Raw genomic sequence first — 25,098 nt, 5'->3', positions numbered from 1 at the left:
TGAGGGACTGAAGTCTCTTCCTTGGGTTATCTACTTCTGTCCTAGGGGTGGCAGTTATGAAACATTAAACAACGTAATATTTTATCTGGCATTTCAATATTTAGTTTTTTATACTTCTAGCCAATCCCTCATTACTCTAATTCCTGCTATTCTTAACAATTCTTTATTAGAAAAATGAACTTTCCCTATTGAAAACATTGTGTTCCCTTTCCCAACTGGACTCAGACTGATACCAATGTTTTGCTGCTTGAGAACTGAGATTAGTTACCACTGTCAATACAACAGAGGCCTCCGTGAGTTGACAGTGGTCAACCAATGAATTTCAAAAATGGTTTAACAAAACTGGAATCTGAAAGTCACATTTAAATTAGATTTTGGAATTATTTGCAGAGCACATTTACCTAGGATTTCTGTTATCACTACAATTACTAATTGAAATTAACTGTGGTATGTATTACTATGTTCCGTAACATTTATTTCTTTAAGACAGAACAAAAGGGCCATAATTTACAGCATGAGCCAAACCATTCTATTTTAATATAGTTTATCATCTCAGATGGTCTATATTTAAAAATAATAATGTCATCTTAGAAGTTGGCTGAGATACTTACTATTAGGAAACATTCCTTGGTTACATTAAATTAAGATATTTATATTATGTTAAAATTAAATAACAGACTTTCTTCTGCAATATTACTAATTAGTTTCTCGTAAAATCCCATTGTGGCACTTATGTGGTACATTATTTATATAGGCTCAGAAATATGGAAGGTCAAATGGTAAAAAGGATAATAACCATACAGTGCAATTCCCTGAAGTGATCAGTTTCCTAATGAGGTACAGTGAAAGCTACATGAAAGGAAATCAGAGCTTCCACAATCCCTGCAAAAAGTGAAATGATGCTCACTTCAGATGTCCCTTTTGCTTTTCAATGAGATTTAGGAATGATAAGAGAAAGGAATGGAAATGACAGCCTATAATGTGGACATCCCACTTCCAAATGCCATCATTCATGGTGATCATGATCACTTTTGTTTTTTTCCTGATTCCAAAAAAAAAAAAAAAAAGAGAACAGTGGGTGTATCTTTGACTACATCTATTGGGTGGGTGACATTTCTAATTCATGTGACATTTGGGATGTGCTATGTCAGTTACTAATTACTGATTTTAAAGAGGTATGGACCCATACATTAATTCAGATTACTGCAATATTCTTGAGAAAATATGCAGATTGTAGGGCCATTTCTAGTTCACATGGTCTAAAAACAATACAGTATCAGTTTTCTTAAAATTTCTGCTAGGAAATAAAGTACAAAATGATGAATTGAGGGCTGAGTCTCTTGATAGAAAGACCATTTCTAATGACATCTGATTGCATTTCCAATTAACAGCTTAAAATGCATTTTTCTAATTCTAAAAGACTTCACATTTTTAGTCTCATAGGAAGATTAAAAAAAAAGTAAATTTCATATACTCAAAAATGCTTATAAAAGCCAAGCCTGGTTCTATTGTCTGGATCTAATTGATGTTATGTGAATCATTTTTGTAGTCTCAGTCATCTCCTATGGCGTATTAGTCATGGTTCTGAACTGCAAGCCAAGATAATGAATTTGGATTTTTTTTAAGCCAACATTAATTCAATAAATGTGTACTGCAAAGCTCCCAAAATTTCCAGGAATCTGATCTGAGTGTTGCTGCCCAACACTACCATCCTAGCATGAATTCTACACAGACCCTAATTTGTGTCACAGCTCCCCCATCAAGGGCCAGGTAAGTCTCATCAACCGAGTGAGGATTATGTATCCATACCAAGGTGCCAGTACATTTAGAAGCAAGTACCCATCCTCTTCAGATTTTGAGGTAGTAAATGGGTTCTGCTCCCCAGCAAAGCTTTTAACCTGGCAAATACCCTAAATATGAACAGAGATTCTATATTAGCTATGGTAAAAGAAAATGACTTAATGAGCAATCTCAGATCTTCTTTTTCTGCAGAGTAATGTGTATTTCTCTCTCATGTAACAGACTAAGTAAGGTATTACCTGTCACAGGGGCATAAATCCAGCTCCAAGCAGGTATTCAGAGACCTACAGCTGGAGCAGCTTTTGCATCCTTCAACAGTTGGTTTCTAAGGTCACCTAGGGCATTGGCATGCATCTGCTAGAGGGAGGGAAGTTCCCAGGGGAAGGAACAACCAAGTTATAACAATCGCAAGTTTGGAGTGACACATATTACTTTCACTCACAACCTACTGGTAAGAACTAGTCGCATGGCTCTACACAGGTGCAAAAATGGTCCCTGGCTAGGCAGTCATGCCCAAAAGCAAGATGTCAGCTTGGAATGCAAGGACAGAACTTTGATGGTGAGCCAGCAGCCTCTGCCACAGGTACAGACAGACAATTAAGAAATGAGCAATAGCCACTACCATTATAACATCAAATTTTCTATTCTCAGCAATGTCTTCAAGTCACTCACCTTTACAATGAGTGAGATGAGAATGGGCTAAATTCAGAATCCAGTAAATACAGAAGATGTTAGACTTAAGAGTGATCTCTAGACTAAATCTTAGGGCTGAGGTCACTAGAACAAAAAGACTAGAAGCCAACTAAGTTGTCATCAATGTTGTTTGTGCTACCGAAGAAAGCACAAGCCTAGTCTATGGGAATCTTACAATTGTTTAGAACTGTAGAGCAATTTTCAAGCTCTAAACCTGTATGAAAAACACAAGATATGAAAGCTGTTTAACTCCAAGCATGCCCCTTCACATGGGCTGGAAAGGGTTACAGACAAAAGAGCTGCAACCACAGAACACTACCGGGAGCAGTCAGATAGGCTAATCAAGAAATTTACTTAACGTGGGAGGAGGAGGTCTTTGTATTTTCTTGTCTGACAGATTGTGATCTATAACATGGACCAGGGATTGCTTTGTATTTTTATCTTTTTCCAAATAGGGGTTTTATCCTCATTCAGAGTATACCACCATTGCATATTAGGTTTCTGAGCAGTCATGGGAATAGGGCAAAGAAAGGAACTGATACTCTGCTATATTATAAGTACCTAAATTGTGGAAAGTCATGTCCATGTGATGGAAAGAACTGCATGTGAACCGGAGATCCTGAACTTTGAGCTGGAGGTACAAACTTGTTGGGACTTCGGATCATCTCCTACGGAAAGGAGGTAAGTGTGTCCTATGTGTGGGAAAAAGCGTGTGCACAAATATTTGTACTCCCAGAGGAGCAGACTGTGACAGGGCTTCAATACACACTTCTGATCTTCCTTCTAGTAATAGTTCCCCTCAAGTTTCAGTTGGCTGCCCACAAGAAAACTATACTTCTCGGTCTCTCTTGTCATGGTGGGCTAATGTGATAAAAGTTCAGGCGATAGCAAGCGAGCAGAAGTGATATATGTACATTTGGGGGTCTTGTTTCTTGCCTTTCACTGTTTTCCCCCTTTTCTTTTGGCCTCAACCGTGGATGTAGTGGTGTTGATTCAATTTTGATCCTACAGATAAGGACAACAACCTAAAAATGGCAGACAGATGGAACCCTCAGTCACTGGAAACCTCATGGACCAGACTTACCCCGACCAACAGATTTACCTATTAGGCAGGACTTTTACCAGAGAGAAATATTTATAGTCTCTATTATGTTAGCCAGTGCCTAAGTAATTGAATCAATATTCTGATATAGGTCAGAACTTTTCCCAGTGACACAGATCTGACTCAAGTTTTAAAGCTTGGAGAATGTCTAAGAGGCAAAAGCTCCATAGAATGTTTGAAATCTGCTTCACTATTTTTTCTTACATTCTTTTATCTTCTTAAGAGAATATTATTTTGGCCTTAGGAAATTGCTTATTGCTATATAATATGTATATTGCTAGAATCTAGGCAGTTATGTTCTCTATCTTATCTTTCATGTATCAATGCTGAATTTGGGGGTAGATAAATGTTTCTGAAAAGTAACTGGTCCCAAATCAACAATCATTCCCAGATCAAGTTTTCAAACGCTGAATGACCGAAGCTTTATCTTACAGAACCACTTGTGGGACTCACAGGCTGAAGATGAGACTAGAAGACAGTCATCCCAACTGTGTAAATGCTAATAAGAGCCTATTCCTTTGTCTCTTCCTTAACATTTTCTTCTCTGATTGGAAACAGCCTAGTAAAGAATTTAGGAGATTACGTTTCGGAGCTAGTCTACCTAGATTTTCACTGGATAAATTACTTCACCATTTCCAGTAAAATGGGGTAACGGTTCCCACTTCCAAGAGTTACAGCTAAAATTCAATAATTTATACACATAACACTTAGCACTAGAGTTGGCATATAATAAGACTCCATATGTGGATATTGGAAAACAGTATCATTGCATCACTGGCATTACTTATTAGAGGTTGCAGATTTTTTCAAATAATAATAAGATGGGCTTAGATTTCGACTACTCAAAAGCATATTCTTATGACTGGGGCTTGGAATATCATACCATTTTCCCATTCTGCCCTCTCCCCATGATACAGGCTGGTGTCACACAGCCAACAAAACTTCCTGGCAATCTAAAACCTGACTTCACAAGGCTACCCCAGAAACCCCATGGAGAACACTGGCAGAGGTAAGAGGGTAGGATGGGAAAGGTATATAGCAGGCACACAGCTAAATGTCACTCTCCGTTTCCTGGTGTTTTCCATCTGTTTTTCCTTTGGTTTCATTTTATTTAGAAACCGAATTCTCTGAAGTTCTACTGTGATACTTGTTTTCAGCTCTAGTATGATCCTGACTTGCTTATCTAGCTTCATTTAGCAAAATACCTATTCTTCACTCTATGGAAAGTGCTGTTAGGTGCTATTGGGCGCACGCACTTGCACAAACACACAGGACACACACACACACAAATTTATATGTAGTCAGCTTTATCTGCAGTTACTTATATTGCCATGCTTTTTGAAACAGACCATATGCAAATAAACTCCGAAGGAAGATAAAATTTGGTAACTGTTGTAATATAGACAAAAATCAAGTTCTCTGAGAGAACAAAATAAAGACAGATTGCTTATGGGAAAGCTTTCATGTGAAAGGTAGTGTCTGTATTCTATCTTGCATGATGGATAAGATGCACATGACTAGAAATGGGGCTCTGGGATTAAAGCATAAAGAGATATGAAAAAAGGGGGGCAGGTTGTAGAAAAAAGAATGAAATAAAAGTTTAAAAAGTTCAAAAAAGGCAATTTGGGGTACATGACAAAGGTTTAACTGTACAGGAAGAAGTGAAGTTCAAGATATAGGTTGGGTTAGAGTCTCTGGATGGTCTGAAGGCCACAGTAAGTGAGCCAGATGTCACTAAATGAACAATTACAGACTTTAATTTTACTAGAAGTGATCATCTTAGTTGTGCTCCAGATAACTTTTTAATAAGTTTAATAGATGCTTCTTTAAAAAAATTTTAGAGGCCTGTTAATGTGTTTATATTTTTTTTCCTTCATCTACCTTTGGGCTCCTCCAGAGCAAAATTCTCTCTTACTGCAGTCTGAACCCTTAGGGTACGCCCCTATCCTTGGTTCCTTCAGAAACAGCAGTTTTGCTTGTTCTTATCAGTTTTCCTCCTTCCAACTCACACTTGACAATATTGACATAATTGGTCAACTTCTCTTCAGATTTTAGAGTTGATGTCCAAATGATATTACTGCACTGGCTTGAGAGTGCCTTTGATATCTCCACTGTACTGTATCCAGGATACTTCTCTAATTTATTGATAAATAAGCACTGGAAACTCACATACAGATACACAGTATTAGAGCCAAGGATAAATTACCACAGTTTAAAAAATTAAAGCACTTACTACAAAGTGATTTGCTGGTAATTCTGGATATGTCAGACAGCTCACGTAAAACACTTCCATGTAATGTAAAGGGACACCTTCTGTCAGCAGGAGTAGCAGGTAACATGCACAAGTGTGGTTAAGTGGAATAATCAGTAAAGTAGATAGTACACAAAGACTTAATCATTTAGATGGTCCACATGCAGTTACTAGCTGTGACTCAGAAATAAACCTAAACACCAAGTTTCAGAAGTAACAGATGAGGAACATTGATTGGAAAATAAGTTCAAGTACGTGCTACATAGAGAAAAATTTAGCAATAAAACAAAGAAAAAGGAACAGAATGAGAAGTACATTTTAGAAGTTAAAAAGAGCTAAAGCTTTTTAACCATACCTATTCACGTATTTGATACACAGTGTTATCCCCTATCAAATTATGATTAACTTTCATTTTCATATTAGCATCCTACTTAACTGCTCTCACTTGTCAGCAATAAAAGAAATCATTTAATCACTTTAAGCATGACTGGATCATAACTTTAACAGGATCAAATTAACAACTATTGTAACCCTTATATAAGAAGAACAACAGATTCAGGTATGAGACGAGGTTATGCAAAAGGCACTAAAAATGAGGCTACCTAATTACCTCTGTAAATCGGAATCATTTGAGAATTTCAAAATAATATATTATTCTGTAGATATATCCCATGTGTCCCCCAGGCAACACAACTGATTGATGGTACATAGAAAAGCCAGTCATGTAATTCAGAATATAGACCTTGTGTTTGGGTATAAACAGAACTACTCTGCACTCTCCTGTCAATACGTCAAATGTTACTGTTCTAAATCAATCTCATCCCTTTAGTCCCCCAATAAAAATACTTCTGATATTTTCAGTAAACATTCTCATATTCACTCAAATTAAATATTATAGTGGTCTTCAGTTATACCCTAGGTCTGCAGCTAAATTTATGTATTTATTTTTATACTTTTCTCATTTTAAATTGAGCTATAATTCAGATATAACACTGCATAAGTTTAAGACATCGATTTGATACAATTACATGAGGGTGAAGTGAAATAAGCCAGAGAGAGAAAGAAGACAAATACTTTATGTTATCACTTACATATATAATCTAAAAACACCAAACTCACAGAAACAGAGAGAATGGTGGTTACTGGAGGCTGGAGAAATAGGGAGAGGTTAGTCAAAGGGTACAAACTTCCAGTTAGAAGACAAATGAGTTCTGAGCATCTAACGTACAGCATTATATACAGTGAATAGTGATTATTGTTAATAATACTATATTATATACTTGAAAGTTGCCAAGAGAGTAGATATTAAGTGTTCTCACCACAAAGAAGAAATGGTAATTACCTCGAGTGACAAGTGTTAGTTAGCACTATGTTGTAATCATTTTGCAATATGTATCAGTTAGGTTTTTTTTTTAAGTTTCTAATATTCTCATTTTTATATCCAAAGATTCTTCTTTTTCAATTCCTACTTGTCCCATGTTCAGATATTTAAAATTCCACATCTGATCATTATAATAGCATATCTTCTGGTCAAGGTTTCCTATGTGTTTCTCCTTCCAATCAAAATAAACACTGCTTTAACCAAAGTATTTCACTGTGCCCTAAAATGTGTATTTTCCAGCACATTAAATCCCAGACAAATCATATGACATTCAAGGCCACATAACCCACCACTAATAAACCTTGCAATTTGTTATCACTCTTCCTCTGTAACAACCTATTACATTAATGAGGCTCACTAGCCTCCAGTAGCACTTGTTCACCTCCCTGTTTTTTGCTTTATGCCTTTCCTGCCCCTAAAGAGGTTTTGCCTTTTCTACTTCATTGACTTGATTTTCAATCCACAGTTTGTAAACCTCTCCCATGACTCTGGCATATAATGACCCTGACTTTTTAAAAACTGTAGCAAATCTATGACTACAGTCTGTCTAATTTCCTTGGCATTTAATTATTTAGTGATTTGTATTGTAATTTAAATTTCAAGATGTATAAATTTTTGACTCCCTAATCTGGTTAAAATTTGCTGCAGAGCAGAAATAACTTGCTATTTTAAAGTTTTAAAGCACAGATCTGCACAAAGGGTAACCACAGCAGAGCTGTGTTTGTCCCCCTGTGCCTCTTCTCCTAGTCTTAATACAGATCCTGCTTGTTAGCTGTGTACGTGGCACCCTGAAGGTCACTGTGACCATGAGACCACTAAACTCTGGCCAATGCTGCATAAGTTTCAGGAAAGGCTTTGTAAGACTTCTAGAAAGTGACTTTAAAAATGGAAGGAATATCATTCTTTGTCCCTTAAGAAAAAACACAAGTAACAGTGGTAGACATTGAGGCTGACGACATACTCAGAGGATTACAGAGAAATAAAATAGAAGTGTGAACCCCTTTTATGTGACACTACCTTATCAGCCCTCATCTCTGCTAATTTTTTGTTTCAGTGAGAAACAAACCTCTATAGTGTTGAAATCACCATTGTTTCAGATCTTCTGGTAGTAAATATTAGTCTTAACAAGGCACTGGATTTTAATAATTATTAACATAAAAAAGCAACAAAGTAATCACTTCAATTTAAAGTGTATTTATACAGCGATCACACCCATGTAATTAATCATATTTACAGTTAAACTTTGCATCCACTCACCAATATCAAAGTTTAAAAAAAAGGCATTTTTAAAGACAACTGATCTCTGAAAGCAGTTCTTTTATAAATAACAAAAATGTGGAGGCTGCACTGCTATCCCATTTTCTTTAAAATGACCAGAAATCTATCAAATGCTCCCTTTATAAATAATCAAAAAAGGATTCTTTGGACTACTCTGCCATCGCTATTTGATGTTGAAAACATTTTTGACGTATTTTTCAAGAAGAGTTAAGCAGCTCTAGAACAACTGGCTATTAGCATAGCAAAAATATATTTTGTGTGCACGTTCTTTTGCATTTTACTCTAGCAAAATCCTACCAGATACAAGAAGGAAAGGCCTCCCTATGGTATATTTAACACTAATTCAACATATACTAGCTTCCTTTATTGTAAACCCCTGTTTTTGAAATGTACAAGTGAAGGAGGATGAAGAAAGAACATATGATTAATAAGACATTAAGAAAATGTCATAAAGAAATGAAGCAGAGTTTTAGTTTCTGATTTTTTGAGGGGGGTAAATGCAGCTAATTATCTAAAAAGAATAAGTGCTGCTTACACTGGCATTTTGACGAGCCACTAAATCCTAATTACAATCCCAATTACTACAGTAATTGGTACAATTTTCAGAGACAATAATAGATTAAATGTGTAGTCTGTACCTATAGTTTTTTATGGTGCATAAAAATTCACTAAGTTGATAGCTCGTGAAAGCAGACTTAATAGCATTAAGGTTAATTTATATGATTCAATTAAGGGCTTCTAAAGGAAAGCACTCATAAATTAAACTGATTTTCCAGTCAGTACGTATTCACAGAAGATGCCAGCAGACATGGGTTCCACCTTCAGCCCTGCCAGGAAAGGAGGGCTGCAAAAGTCCCTCTAGTCGTCATACAAAACAGACTGCGGACTCAGCAAATGCGAAAGGTCCAGATGCCCAAGCAGATAAAGACAGTGTCTGCCTTGGAAGTCACCTTCTTTGATCATCCCAAGTTACTGATGAAGACATAGGTTCAGAGACATAACATGACTTAGCCAAAGTACACATCTCTGCTGATGGCAATTGTAGTATGAATCAAGGACTCCTCTTCCCTCAGTATCATGTCTCTTTTTTAATCACACAGCCTTCCTACCTTCTCAGTTGGAAAGGATTGAAGAAAGGAGAGATGGGGGAGGAGGAGGAAATGTAGAAGGAGGAAGAAGGAGAGAAAAAGGGCATGTGGCAATCATTTTTATAGCTAATTTCCACACAGATTAACGAAGCTAGAAAACAGACAATTTATTGATATTCAGTCTAAGGACAGATGTTAGAGTTCAAAACGCCACCAATTACCAAACTGATATTCAGAATCAGGTCTGCAGAGGTGCCTTTAATATTATGCCCACTCTAGAAACCTCTAGAACGCCCCTTATTTGGAGGCAGTAGTGTCTCCCTGCAGTTTAAATAACCTAATAAAGGGAAATCACGATGGTGGCTAACCCATCACTGACTTTCTCCTACACGTCTTAGCAGATAATAAGTAGATTTAATTATTTTCTCCTCTTAACAATTTGACAACCATTTTATCCTCCTTGTTTCGCAGCTCAAGTTGGAGCACTTTTCGAAGGTTACCACTGCATCAAGTGATGGCAAGTGGGACTGATATCCTGGACACCAGGTCGAACACTTGCTTAACCCACTCACACCACGTAGACCTGCTCTAAGGAGCCTCTTAACACGGAACAGGAATATTTTTTAGCCTTAAAGTCAGTGGATTCTCTTTCTACAAGACACTTCATCAACAATGATGTGGCACAATTTTTTTTTTAAAGGTAGTTTACAGAATTAAAAAAAGACAATTACAAAATTCTACATTTGGATGAATGTATGAAACAGACTGATCCTTACAATGCTGTGAAGTAATAGGGAATTTGATTTCCCACAGTTTCTCATCAACTCAGAGCCTGAGAGAACAAGTTGACAGATTGAGCAAAAAGAAATACAGAACACCAGCTAAATTTGATTATTGATTAAAAAACAAATACTTTTTTACTGTAAATATTTCCTACATAGCACATACTTAGATTAAGAAATTCTTCATTAACTGAAGTTGAAATTTAACTGACATCCTTTACTTTATCTGGCCACCCTACAGAGAAGTAACTTAAGTCATAGTCTAAAACCTCCATCTTCTGGCCACCTCAACCATGTGGTGTTACTGCTAGATATTATTATTTAGTCATCTGTTTAGAACTTCTTCCACGTTCCTATTTCAGCTCCCTTATCAACTGATTTTAACCTCCATTATATTCTTTAATTTCTCACCTGAAGAGAAATCTGGATTTAGACAAAATTAATCTAGTTGATACTCTTGTAAAAATGCCTACTGTTTCATACTTTCGAAGTACTTTTCATTACATAATTTCACTGATCACAACAACTCTCAGGGGATAAACTGAGAAGTTAGTGTTTCTATTTTTCAGCTTTGATGACTAACATTCAGAAAATTTAGAAGAACCACTAAGTTTCTCACAGCTAGTAAGGAGATCACTACCTGAAATCCGAATATTGTTATGTGTAAATTCAATTAAGAAACAGTAACATCTATTCTATTTCCACTCATAATTAAGATAACTAACAAATTTTAAAGGCTATTTTCACCTTTGCTTTAACAGACAATAATCAGGGATGAGCTATTTTACATTATTTTGGCCTGTATCGAAATGGTAAAGCTAAAATGAGAGAGGAAAGTATGGCTTACTGAGAAATTGTTTTAATCACTTCATTTAAAAAAGTTTTTAAACTTGAAAAAAGTGTGAAATGTGTTGAAAGCATGTCTTAGCATAAAGAGAAATATAGTGGTCCACTTTTAAATTATAATATTATCATAGTGTCTTTGCTAAATAAAGAGACTTGGTTCTATAATAGCATTATTCTCATAAAAAACAACTCATTCAGCCTTTAAAAAGAAGGAAATCCTGCTCTTTGTGACAAGAGGGCTGAATCTGGAGGATATTGTGTTAAGTAAAATAAGCTGACACAAAAGAACCAGTACTATATGATACCACCTACAAGAGAAATCTAAAATAGTCAAACTTAAAGAAGCACAGTAGAATGGTGGTAGGTCGGGGGAAGTGGGAAATGGGGAAGCATTGCTCAAAGGGCACAAAGTTTCAGTTACACAAAACGAGTATGTTCTAGAGATCTTCTGTAGCACAGAGCCTACAGGTAACAATACTACACACTTAAACTTTTGCTAGGAGGCCGTGTCGGGCTGCACTCCGCAGGCCTGCAAGCTGGTACCTGCTCAGCCTCAAGACTGAAGGAAGAGCCCGGAGTCAGTGACAGAGACATCAGTGGTTCCATGGACGGGGGATCTTCACCTCTGAAGCAAGGTCCTGGAGCGACAGCCTACCATGTGGGTCAGAGGGCGTGCAGGACATGGTGGCAGTCTTCACTATGGGAGGTGGTTTAAAGTGATTTTGGTAGCGACAGAGTCATGTAAGGAGGAATACACTTTCTTTACAAAAGTAGGGTGATAACCACCTTTTTCTTACCATGCAGGAGAAGGTAGCAGTGTTATAAAGAAACACTAAACACTGTCCTTACAATTTTATTCAATATCTATTGAATCACGAGGCACTCACCTGGGTAATAGCGGGCCAGGCCTGTGGCACTGCCAAACACCTGCCATAACAATGAAGGATCTTCCTCTCGATTTTTCTTGAAAACTTCATCTAAGGCACTTGTCCAGTTGAGTTCATTTAACACAATTGTTGCTACCAAAAAGAACCCCAGAAAAATCAGTTAATTCAAATTTATAATTAATATTTGAACCTGTCTTCATTTATTTGCAAAATAATATTATACATTTTCATTGCTTTACCTATAAAACCATTCTAATTCAGTGGTGATCCAAAAGTTTAGACATGGAATCATGTCTCCAAACAAATGTTTATACAATGGTGGCCTCACTGCCATTCTGGGCTGGGTGATTCTGGGTGTGGGAGCTGTTCTGTGCTTTATACATGTGTAGCAGCATCTCTGGCTTCTACCCACTAGATGCCAGGACCATCCGCCCACAGGTGGCAAGCAAAACTAGCCCAAGACATTGTCACATAATCCTGGGGGTGGGGTGGCAAGACTGCTTCCTGTCGAGAAACACTGTGATAGATAAGACAAGAAACAGCAGAGCTCTCCCGGCTGCGAAGGAGCAGGAGGCACCCCTCCCACAGAGGCAGCTCTGAAGAAATCTACAGGACACCTCAGGACACAGTGTGTTCACTTCCTCCCACACTACTGATGGTTCTCTGTGATTTACTAACACAGTTAGGTCTGATACCTAAATTAAAAAAAAAAGTAGATGTTTGTCACTGAGCACAGTCTATTAACTGTTTACACAATAAAAAAAAGTATACATTTTGATAAAGACAGTCTGGACAGTGTGGGGGGTAATTTCAATTAATGCCTCTTTGTTTGGGTCTCTCCCCCCTCCTAGAATGTCTAACAATAAAAATGGCTGTAAATCTGTCAAAAAAAAAAAAAAAAAAAAAAGCTCATTCAGAGGCTTGACAATATCAGTATTAGAAATCAGAATTAATCAATATCATTATTACCTTTATGAACAATAATTTTCACTTTTTCTAGTTGGTTCAACTAAATGCTGATAATAAAGGGCAGGTCATTGATTTCGATACCTACTTATAATGACTGACTGACCCTGAATAGATGTCACAAACATATGCTATTCATTACAGTGAAAGAGGAACAATTCTAATGTGGGATATAACAAAGGCTGAAATAGAATGCAATTTAATTGATAATGATGGGTCTCCATGATCATAGCATCCTATGTCTAACATACTAAACATTTAACTGACTTAGAATATTATTTTCCCTTTACACAAAAAAGATGACAAGGTAATCTCATCTTTTTTTGGAGGGGTCTTTGTATGTAAAATGTATACAATGCTCCCAGCACATTAGCAGATTGGGACACTCTGCATTTGAGAATCTATGACCAAGGCAAAACAATAGACGTGAGCTTGGAAGAGCAACTGGAGGTGCTGCTTCACTTTTTCTACTCTTTTTTGTGACCACAGCAAGTAAAAGAAACAAATGCAATCTCAATTAAATCATGCACAAGATTTTTTTTAAAGGTAAAAGAAAACACAGCTTCTATGAAGAATGATGCACAGCATATGTGTTTATATTTTAAAGTTTCTTATTTACCAAAAAATGAAAACAAGTATATATGCTGTGAAATTGTTCTGGGACCAGAATCCTACTGCATTTCTCATTATTGAAAACAAACGAGATTTCCATCTTTATGGATGCGATTACTTTCAAAAAGATCAGTTGTGTGTGTGAATATTCATGAGCTGGGTCAGATCCACAGTGCACCTGAGATACTAGTGAATTCAAATTCAAAAGCATGATCCAGTGAACACTGAGTGGCCAGTTATATGAAAATTTATATTCACATAGATAACCTGAACTGATACTCGCTACTCATGAATATTTATTTTACTATACAAAACAACATAGAAAAAGAGGGGTGTCTTACTCTTCTTTACACATTCATGAATTTTACAGTAATATACCACTCAACAAATAATCATGTTTATTTATGCTCCACATAGTTAGAATAGATTGGGGATTAATGAAGTCTATCTCTTCAATTTCCTTGACTCTAATTCACATTAAGCAACAACAGATATCTAATTATTTTTAATAGAGCTATACTTGTTTCAGGGCTGCTAACTTTTTCCTTAGTTTTATTTGATAACAACTGCTACTTATCAGGCTCTGATACACTGATCGTGAATTACACTTTTGTGTACTCAGGGAAAAAGTCAAGCTCTGAAATCTTATCATCATGGCGATAGGTTTTAAAATTGCAATTTATACATTAAGAAATTCTTTTCCAGATAACACACTGCAAAATGTATTCCTCAAAACTTGTTCATCTGCAAATGAGCAATGTATTTAAAGAATCTGCAGAACAGACACTTGAAGTGATTTTAAATCTCACTCAGAAGGAAAGAAATGTGTTGTATACCTACCATATGAGCAAGGTTTATAAATTTGATGATTGTGTGTATCAAGGAGTGAGGATAAAGATACTTCCGTTTGTCAGTATGTTTATAAAGACTTTGAGTGCAATCATTATTCTAACAGCCACAATTTTTATTTAAATGTCCAGACTAAGAAATCCAAATTCAAAGGCTCTGTCACAGGAGTGCAAAATTAGTGTCCCTCTTTAGAGAAGAGTTTGACTGTTAGATAGATTTGTCTATCTAAATGCACAGTCTTTAATCCAACAATTCTACTTCAAGGGATACATACTATGGATAGCAGAGATCTCCAGTCCTGAAGCAGAGAATTTTACACCAAGATTCAATTAGACTGTTCAAAATTTTTGACAATAGTAAAACTAGGAAGTAAAATAAACTGCTGCACTAGGAAATAATTTTCCTCAAATTATATTGAAAGCAGCCAAAAATGTAAAAGAACACACATGAAACATCAAAGCAAACCACTACGAATATGATTTTAGACCCCTCTTGGTGTTTTGGCTATATTTTTTTGTTTCACATTATAAATTACATCTGATTAATGAACATATATTATTTTCATATCCTACAATAAGCAGATGTTTATCTTCTTAACCTTGTAAAAAATAAATAGCTTATCCAGAATTACTAAGGTGTCAAGCATTTCTCCATTTCTGTTATTAGCATAGCTTAGGAAAAACAATACTGAAATAACAAGGTCATTTGCAGACAATGGCATAAAAAAACGAATGCAGAATACAGGTCATGCTAAAACAAGTTTACGTCATTTCCTGAAACTACCTTCTTCCCCTACTACTTTCACTATATTTACACACACAATTTTTCTTCTGTCTTATTTAAATTTGTAAGCAGAGTTTATTTAGGAAGACGTTTTTAATTAACTGTTCTAGCTACAACTGGGTAAGAAGCCAGGTGCACTAGCGAAGTTAATAGTTATAAGGAGCTCTTTGGTTTTTTATTACAAAGAGTTTATGTGGTTAGGCTGGTGCCTCTCTCTGGCCCTACCAAGCATTTTTAGTCTCTCCACTTTTCCCAACACCATGGTACTTGAAATAAAATAAAAGGTACAAAATGTGATCCCCTTCCATAATGGAACAAATAAGACCAGTTCCTCAGAAAATTATTTTCAGCAACTACTACTCTGGATTATGAAACTGTATTGCTTATTTGCATAACCTGTGGCACTCTGACTCACTAAAGCTCAAAGGTTATAGGGAAGTTTCCACTTGTCATGGTACATGATGAAGACTTTTAAAATTCAACTGTTTTTCTACAAAGCACAATACTTATATGAAGGTCCAGAGCAAGAATTCAAAATTCAAAAGACTTTTATTTAATTGCAGACACATTGGTATAAACTAGTAGCCAAATACTGTTTCATATAATTCCAGAATAAATTATCTTTTTACAAGCACTCAAGATATTTCTTGGCCCCTGATAAAACCCTACCTTTCATTTGGACAGATATACTCAAGAACATGGACAATAGCTCTGACTGGTTCTCCATAAATTGTTTGGCAGTATTTTAAATTATATTGTATTTTATTTTCTCAATTATATATTGCCTATGTATTGCATTGTTTAATATACTGTATTCACCCGTGTCTTTCTTCTCTCCTACCTCTTAAAAATACTAATGTTTTACATTCACACAAAATTCTAATTTCTTGCTTGAATGGAGACTAGAAGTACACGCGTGTCTTATATTCTTTTCACTGTACAAGACTAACAGGTCAAGGGTGATCTAGCCTTGAACCTACCGCCAGCTACTCAGGAACTTAGCTAAATGTCTTACAGCTTCTTTAAGAGTATAATTAGTCCTCACTTTCTGTTGACTTTTAAGGAATGAAGATTTTTATCTTTTGTTAGAAAATCAGAGTTTGTGAAAAAAATTCCTTCCTAGTAGCCAAGGCTAAGCCTACTAAATGCAGTGAATGCTGGGACAGCAAACCTTGACTTGGGGCCTCTGTTCTCAGCGGTATGACAGGATATCACTGGTAATTGATTCAGAACGCCAAGCCTATGTCTCTACTCTTCTCATGCTGAGTTTTCAAAAACATGGCCTTGGCATTCAACAATTCTCTTTTAGAGGATTCTTTTGTTCAATCTGGCTTCTCAAGGGAAGAAAGAAAAATCTAATTTGTAACAGCACAAAAGAAGCATCTTACATTTGCTGCTAATTCTTCTAAAATACAAGACTTCTCTCTGTATCTCACTTATGACTTGGAAACAATTGTTGACAAGTTCAGAATCCAATTTTCTCCTATAAATTTCAGCCCAGGATGTGTCGCGCTATTGCTCCCTTTTAAGTTCGAATACATTTTATTAATTTATTCAGGGTTGCAGGCCTCACCATGCATTGAAGGCACTATATAACTACTTGAAAACCTTAAGGTTATTTATGATGTCAACTACAGATTTGAAATGAAGTGGAAATATGCTAGAAAAAAGAAGAAAAACATACTTCTTATGACTTACTTAAAATGTAAAATAACTTTGCTAAGACTGTATCAAAAGTATATTTTTTAAAACATAAAATAGTTTCAACATGTCTTTAATAAGATCTGTACATACTAAAGCTATGTAAGGCACTGAAGGCTGGAAACTATTTTAAACAATACTAAATATGATACAATAATTAAAACAAGAGAACTATCCAAAATGTTTACTATACTATTTCCATTTAATAATACCATTCTATTATCATAGCCTTGCACTGAGATAAAATTAGCATATATTATTAAACTATTGCCATTGATAATAACAATATAGTCAGTGAAATTTATTAATGACTTACTGTGTGCCAGCAGGTATGTAAACCATTTTCTATGCATTATCTCATTTAACTAGAAATGACACTTTGAGTGAGATACTATTATTCCTTTAGATGATAAAAATAAAACCTAGAAAGGGCATGCAATTTGCCAAAAACCATATAGTGAGAATTGCAGAGACATCACTGAAGTTAAGTTAGATTCCAAGATTCTTACTGTTATGAGCTATTTATTTCTTAGCTTTCGTTACATGCGTAGCTCTGATTTTGAATTTTAAATCTGAAAAAATAAAAAAAATCACCTATGCCTTTGTAACAGTGTTTCTCAACTGAGAGAGCTATTCCTTCCCAGGGGACAGTCAGCAGGATCTAGAGACATCGTTGATTGCCATGACTGGTGGAAGGCTATTGGCATCCAGTAGGAAGAGGCCAGAAACCCTCTAAATACCCTTCAAGGCACAGGACAGCGTCCAAAACAATCACCCGGCTCAAAATATCAACAGTGCCCAGGTTTAGAAACTTTGTTCAAATACAACTATAAATACAAGACAATTAATACACTTTTAATATAAAAGCAACATTCCCAATGAATACTGTCAACAAAAAGCCACAATGAAACTTCTCCAAACTGAAACTTGATAGATTTTTAAAATATTATTACTTCATATTAAATTATGTCAGTATTTCAGGCTACATTTTGACACCCTTTGGGTTGAGCAAATTTGCCTTTTAGATTTTAGTCCAAGAAATTATAACACATTATTCTCATACCTGAAAAAGTAAGGATTTCAACACTACTTTTTAGCGCCAGTAAGTGTTACCTCTCCCCACCTCCTGCTTTTTGACATTCATAGAATATTAGTTTTCCTTTTTTTTAAATGATTCAACACTATGTGATTCTAAACTACATTTTATCCTTATAGTAAATGTTCATTTTAACCCACAGTATATAGGGTAGTCATTAAGCCGATGAGCTCAGCCACATGTCACTAATTTTATTCATCAACCTTAATCTCTAAAAACAAAAATGCTAATAAGAAGAAACCCACTGATCCAATTAAGTGCACAGACAAAAAGAATCTACTTTAAGGACTAGACAGTGTGCATAAATATTAAAATGAACGTATCTTTTCAGTGGAATTGGTTACAGGAATCTCATCTAATCCCAGTGTAAATGAAAGATTAATAAAGTACAGGGAGGTGGGAAGACCAAATCTAATCTCTCTGATCACGTCTCAGACACCAGCATGCACCTCCCACTGTGGACGGGAGGACAGAAGGCTCCAGGGCATGCGTGGCCCCTGATGAGGAGACCAGCCTCATGCCTCCCATTAATTCTGCACACATATTAAGAGGCCCTTGTCCTTGTCAATCCTCTAACCGCCCGTACTAGTGAGATTTCTGGTCTTGCTCCCAGTGTCTTTAGTTTTCCACAGATTGAGCACCTGGCTAATACCCAGAACACAGCTGCTCTGCTAAATGAAATCTGCACATTGTGGAACGCAGAGAAGGAGCTCAGGAGAAACCACTTCATTATTAAAGAAAATAAGAACAATGCAAGGTGAATCGGAGACACTAGGATCCAATGTCATGTTTATTAACTGAAGGATTTTTAATGTCACTTTCAATAAAATAGTAATTACTCGTACGGTTGTTCCTGCAGGGATCAGAGGGTTTTGCATAAGAAATGTCATAAGGTGAGGAGGCAAGAGAAAAAGTCTGTTTCATCTTTCAAGCATTCTGAGTTTTCTCTGTTCCTAGTATTACAAAAAGTAAATAAACAAATGAATGATTAGTAACCGGCAGCCAGGAGACTCACTGGCACAACCTGCTACTTAAAACTAACCATTTCATGTCTTATACTTCTGTTGTTCTTTCATCTAAAAAAATAAACACGCTAAAGATGCTAGACGGGGTTCATGTGAATGTCAAATAAGCTTTATGAATAAAAGGACATCAGTGAACATGATTTTGTCATAGTCCTTTCCTTAGCTGGATTAAAACCCTGTAAGACGCACATCTCCTTTAGATGTCTTACATAGAAAACACCTTCGTTTTATATCCTGGCACATTATTTTAATTTTGTCAGTTATCTTCTTTTAGTTGAACAATAACATATGTCTTTCCTATATAGCAATTAGAATATAATTCTATTTATTTTTCAATGAAACTACATTCCTTATGTCCAGCCCCTAATTGATTAAAAACCTCTCACATCATGAGGTACTCTTCATTGGAATCACATAGTTGAAATACTTTAATTTAAAATTTGGGGAACTTTGTAAAATTTGTAAATATAAAGCAGGAACTTTACAGTAATTACTTGAAGAAGACAATACAATTTCTTCTTTTGATACTACTTCAGAAAGTTATTTCTATCACAAATGTGACTATCTATAATTAAAATTATAAAAAGAAAAATTGTTAAGCGCCTATTTCTATACATTAGAGCAATTCTTCAATAAATTCAGAGCCTGTTAAATTCTGAACAAATGAAAAATAGCCAAAAATGCCCTGGATGGTTCTTAATTTAAACTTTAAAAAGGAAAATAAAATACGTGAGTTTAAAAAAGAAATCAGAAACTATGAGAACACAGAAATGAAGTTGAAAGCCACGTAAGAATGAATATGCAGTTAAGACCAAATTTAAAGGACTCCAAATTGTGGGATTTTTTTTTTTAATGACTACTTATCTTGCTGGTGATGCCTTTTCCTTTAAATAATTAGCATTTAAGAATTCAGTATGTGTATGTATGCAGTATGAGCAGAGACAATTCTTGCTTACTGCTCTCCCACTCAAAAGCTGAGTGTCTTTGTACCAGAAGTACCCATTTGGCCTTGGGAAAGCATTTTACCTTCTCTAAACCTCATTTGCCTTGCCTGCACAAGGGGGTTAATAATAGTACCTGCCTCACAGAACTGTGTTGAAGATTATTCCTTAGAACACTGTTTGTCATTTAGTAACTGTACAGTAAATGTTACCTGCCCCTATCATTATCATTATTTTTTTATTTACCTCTTAATACTCAGCATTTAAAAGATTTTCAAAAAATATCTTGATGGAGCAGTTCTGATTGAGCTGCTAAAATGAGTGATGAAAACCTAGTATCCTCTCTTTTCCTCAAGGAACCCGGCTCTTATCTCTAACCTAAATGTCTGACAACACTACTGAATTTTCTTCTTATAAATCTCATGAAGAAAATAGTATGTTAATGCTTTCAAGCCATCTACATTGTTACAAGAGAATGCAAAAATGAAAAAGAAACTTACAATAGCATTTACTGTACTGTATAATTTTAGTGGAGATAATTTTTACTATGGAATATTCCCAGTGCTCTTGAAATCAAACCACACTGCTGACTGCTGCCATGAATACAGCAGAGACACACTAAAATTCTGGGAGAAGATATGAAATTATGTAAGACCTAATATACACACCAGACGCAGCACAGGCAAAGGCACGTGCACACACAGAATCATGCACACGCAGTTCTGTCAAAGCAGAGAGGAAACTCTGGCTGAGAGTTACAGACCAAATTAGCTGTGGGAAATCTCTGGCCTTTGCTCTGAGACTGCCTGACTGCATTGGGGATTTAGTGTCTACATATAAATCCGGGCTGCTAAATTCACAAAGAAGGATCACAAAGTATGGGAGCTGACTAATGAGACACTGCTGAAGAAGGATAACAAGGCGCCCAGGGGCGAAGGCGATACTGTCAATGAGGCACACACTGCTTAGTACTTAAGGGTTTGTCAACTAGTTTCAGAACAAAGAGCTGCCTGGTGATTTTAAGATGGAAAGATCAGATGCACTGAACAGCACACACTAGATGGCTGTAATCAAGAAGAGCGATTGCTGGGTTTAAACACCATGCACTGCTTCAGGGTGAAACTAAATAAAACATAAATCTCAGAAACCGAATCACAGATTCTTACTTACAGAGTCATGTTACATAAAAGTACAGATGAAATCTAATACCGTTTCTCAGACGACGTGAGGTTAATACCCGTACATCTCTAGTTGCACACGAACTCAGTACTGCACAGCTGTACAACACTGGGCAAACTATACAGTTACAGAGGGTTCTAGTTTTTCAGGTAGAGGACGGAGAAAACAGAACCAATGATATCTAGGGTTGTTCTAAAAATTACAATATAATGCTACAACTTCATGCATAATAGTCATTTTGTGAACAGTAATGACTAATATTCTTAGTTACTCAAAATTTCAGTAAAAAGAGTAAATATATTAATTATGATTCTTATGTGTTGGGTCATCTTTTTTAGGTTGGAGGTGATTTTCAGTAGAAGGGCTAACATTTTCAGTTCTTTAATCAGCCTTCGCTGGGCTATCTAAGCAGGTACAAATGATCCTAAAACACTGTTTCCTCCTCTCAGCCAAAAGTGACAGGTCAATGGTGGCTATCATCTGAACTGCAGGCACTGAATCAGCCTGGTCCTCCTTCTAGCTTCACTTCAAGTTCTGTGATACAGCAACCCTTTCTAATGCAGATGCTTTGAAGAGCCTGGTAGATACACCGTGGCCTCGTTTTTAGGAAGTCCTTTAAATCAACGAATAATTCTGTGAAGCTTTCTATTACATATTTCCCAATTTGTGTGCTTCATTTCCTCATCACCTGATTTCTGTCATGTATTCATCTAACACATATTTACTGAGCACCTATTATGTGCCAGGCACTGTTCTAAGCTCTTGAGTAGGAGTCGGCAAACTTTTTCTTAAAGAGCCCGACTGGAAATATTTTAGATCTATGGTCTCTGTCACAACTACTCACTTCGCTGCTGGAGGATGAAAGCCGTAGGCAACATATAAACAGATGGATGTGACTGTGTCCCATTAAAACTTTATTTACAAAAAGGGGCAGGCCATAGTTTGCAGACTTCTCCAGAGCTGCAGGGCCATCAAGACAGGACTTCTAATATCCTAGTGGAGAAGACACACAATAAATAAAGTAATAATAAGAATATATTAGAGCACCGTAGGTGCTCTTTAAAGAATTAAAGCTGAGGGTGCCACAGAGACTGACTAGGTGGTTACTTTAGATTGGGCTGTCAGGAATGTTCTCTCTGAAGAAATGTATTTTAAGCCGAAATCGGAAAGACAAAGAACTCCCCATGGAAAGACACACATAAAGCATTTTATTAAGATAATAGAAACTAATGAGTAATTGCATGGGTATCAGTAGAGTGGCTTCTGCACCTAGTGTGGTATTTCAAGGATACAATCTCACAGTTTTCCTGCAACACCAAAATATCTAAATAGAAATATATGGCGCAAAAGGAATATTGTGCCCAATTAAAAATGGCTTGGGTCTTTTTACTAATAAATAGATGGAATTCTAGAGACGTGAAGGTCTAATTCCAGTACTATACTCAATCATTCAAAGCACAGTAATAACCCTTGACTAGGCTCTTGGAAATGAAATCAAATAAATTGTGATCATTCTTATCAACTTGCTCTAAATTGAATGGAGAAAGAGATAAATCAGAGCATCTTACATCAAAATTTTTATTTGTATTGCAGACCCTTTTAACAACAGTACTGCCTATCACAAGCTAAGTAAATGTTCTGAGAGTCAGGGGAACAGGTGGTGGTCAAAGAGGACTTCCTGGAGGAGGTGGTACACACAGTTTTAAAGTAGAGTGGAGAAGCAGTAGGAGAGTTGGGTGATTGATTCAGTGACACAGGGGAGAAAAAAAGGCATACGGCATTTCAGGAGCTTGCCGTTCTTCAAAACGAGTGAATACAAGAGAAACATGGAACATGGCAGCAAGGATAAGATTAGAGACGTGCTGTTATGATGATCCAGAAGTACTAAACCACAAAATCATTTCATTCTGAGAACTGAGAGAGCCGTATACCCTAAAGTATGAAATAATCCTATATGCTCTTGAGACTTCACTCACAGGCCAGCATGGAAGAGGACAGAAAACAGATTGGAAACCAACCAGATGTGAAGGGGGAAGACAAGACAGAAAGCTAGTATGGTCTGGCCGGTGAGGAACAACAATAGTCTGAACTGAAAATGCAGTGGTGGACATGGGGAGCGGAAGCAGATTAAAAAGGTGTAGGGAACAAAGCATCTACAGACCTGGTGAAAGATGACGGGAAGGGGAAAAGAGGAGCCCTGGTTTTCTGGCTTGGACTTGGATAATACTGTTAATAAAGATATGAACAGTGGAGGAGGGGCACACTATAAGACATCACTGTCATAATGTGAGGCGCCTGTGAGATAACCATTAAACAGGCCCTGTACAGAAGAATCAGATTTGGAAGTCCCTGTTACAGAGACAGTTGGAACTATCTGACTGAGGGATGGTAACAGTTACTGACATCAATAAACGCCACAGATCTTCAGTACTAAAGAGGCTTTACTTACGGAGAGAGGTTGCCAAGAGGAAATAACATGGATCTAACGTAAACAAGAACACCTTTTCCCATGAAAAGTAATCAGCGCAAAGTATGCTTTAATAGGTATCTACTGTTTTCATTTAATAAAGACAGCAAAATGTGTCTTTCGAATATAATTTTTACATCTGCATTAAAATAAATGCACCGAATACAAATTCAGTGTATCTATGCCTGACTCATAGTCCATCAAGAAGAGATAGTGTGAAAAGATATTGAAACCAATAAAAACCCATTATCTTCTAATGCACTGCTTTGAATTTTGCCTTTTAAAAGTAGTTACTGACTTAAATCAAGTACCCAGGGATACAATGCCTGAAACTCTCGTATGTAGAGCACTTTACCTAATGCTTGCTGTGCACTTGGAGAATAAGCCATTTCCCTTCTGCCTTGGTTAGAATGAGGTAATCTATTGTGCCTCAACACTCACACAGCCTCAGGAGACGGAAGCTCAGTGATTACAGGGTCTTGTAAGACCATAAAGCTCTACCGCAGGAGTCATGTACGTATTAAAAAGACACTTCAAACTGCCAAACATGCTCTTCTTACCATCACTGTGTGACTATCCTCTGCACTTCACTTGCACCTTTGCCTTTCAGAAGTGATTTAAACCTTCCTCAGTAACTCTGACTGCACAAATGCCAACCACTCCCATTCACCACAAGGCAAGAGTGACAAGATTTAATTACTTAGAAACATCTCAGGTATTTATTCCTCAAAAGGAAACATCAACTGACCTTTTTGGTAAAATGTAATATCAGAAAGTAACAAACAGATGAAGATTTTATAAATCTTCTATTTCATAAACCAGAAAATTAGGCCCATGTTAAGAGGGAATAAAGTCAATTTAATTTTGAACACACAGTTACCATTCTTTGAAAAAACATCCACAGTTTATTGAAATGAATTTTACTGTTCTTCCCCAAACGTATTTTCTTTGGTATTAATCTTATTCATTTTGAAACAAGCTTTTACTTTCTTGTCACTTTGTGTTCCATATCAAACTGATAGAAGCCAGGCTCTTTTACATTATTTGTCAGTTTTTCTGGCCTTTCAAATAAATTTGAAGCAAAGCCTTTTCACTTCTTTTTCTACTGAAATTCTTTCACATTTATTCTACTGAAGTATCAGTCTTCCTTTTTCTTGCCTTTTCATCTACTTTTCTTAAATGTGACGTCTCAAATATTTTTTGTTTAAAACCAAAAGACTGTGTATTTTATTATTTAACAATTTTTGTAGTTTTTCCTATTCTTTAAAATCACATACCCTTGAACAAGGTAGCAATACCTTCTTAGACAAGAAAGTAGGGCTGTGTGTGGTCAGTCACTATGGGCAACAGATCGTATTACTGAATTCTCTA

At 36.3% G+C, this 25,098-nt stretch overlaps 1 protein-coding gene across 12 annotated transcripts in view; it reads right to left on the bottom strand.

Moving 5' to 3' along the window:
- Window positions 1-25,098, bottom strand: part of CACNA2D1 (calcium voltage-gated channel auxiliary subunit alpha2delta 1) — a 426,371-nt gene that overhangs the window by 112,886 nt on the left and 288,387 nt on the right. For all 12 annotated transcript variants that reach the window (XR_004321588.1, XR_004321587.1, XM_032484117.1 and 9 more), the window contains one exon: window positions 12,109-12,240. Coding sequence is in view for 9 of the 12 variants with exons in the window: in XM_032484117.1 (XP_032340008.1) it covers window positions 12,109-12,240 (132 nt within the window). In the remaining 3 variants the exon portion in view is untranslated. The remainder of the gene's footprint in view (window positions 1-12,108; window positions 12,241-25,098) is intronic.

Source organism: Camelus ferus, chromosome 7 (genome assembly GCF_009834535.1).
Source record: "Camelus ferus isolate YT-003-E chromosome 7, BCGSAC_Cfer_1.0, whole genome shotgun sequence".
Taxonomy (NCBI): Eukaryota; Metazoa; Chordata; class Mammalia; order Artiodactyla; family Camelidae; genus Camelus; species Camelus ferus.
This window is presented reverse-complemented; position numbering and strand designations above follow the sequence as displayed.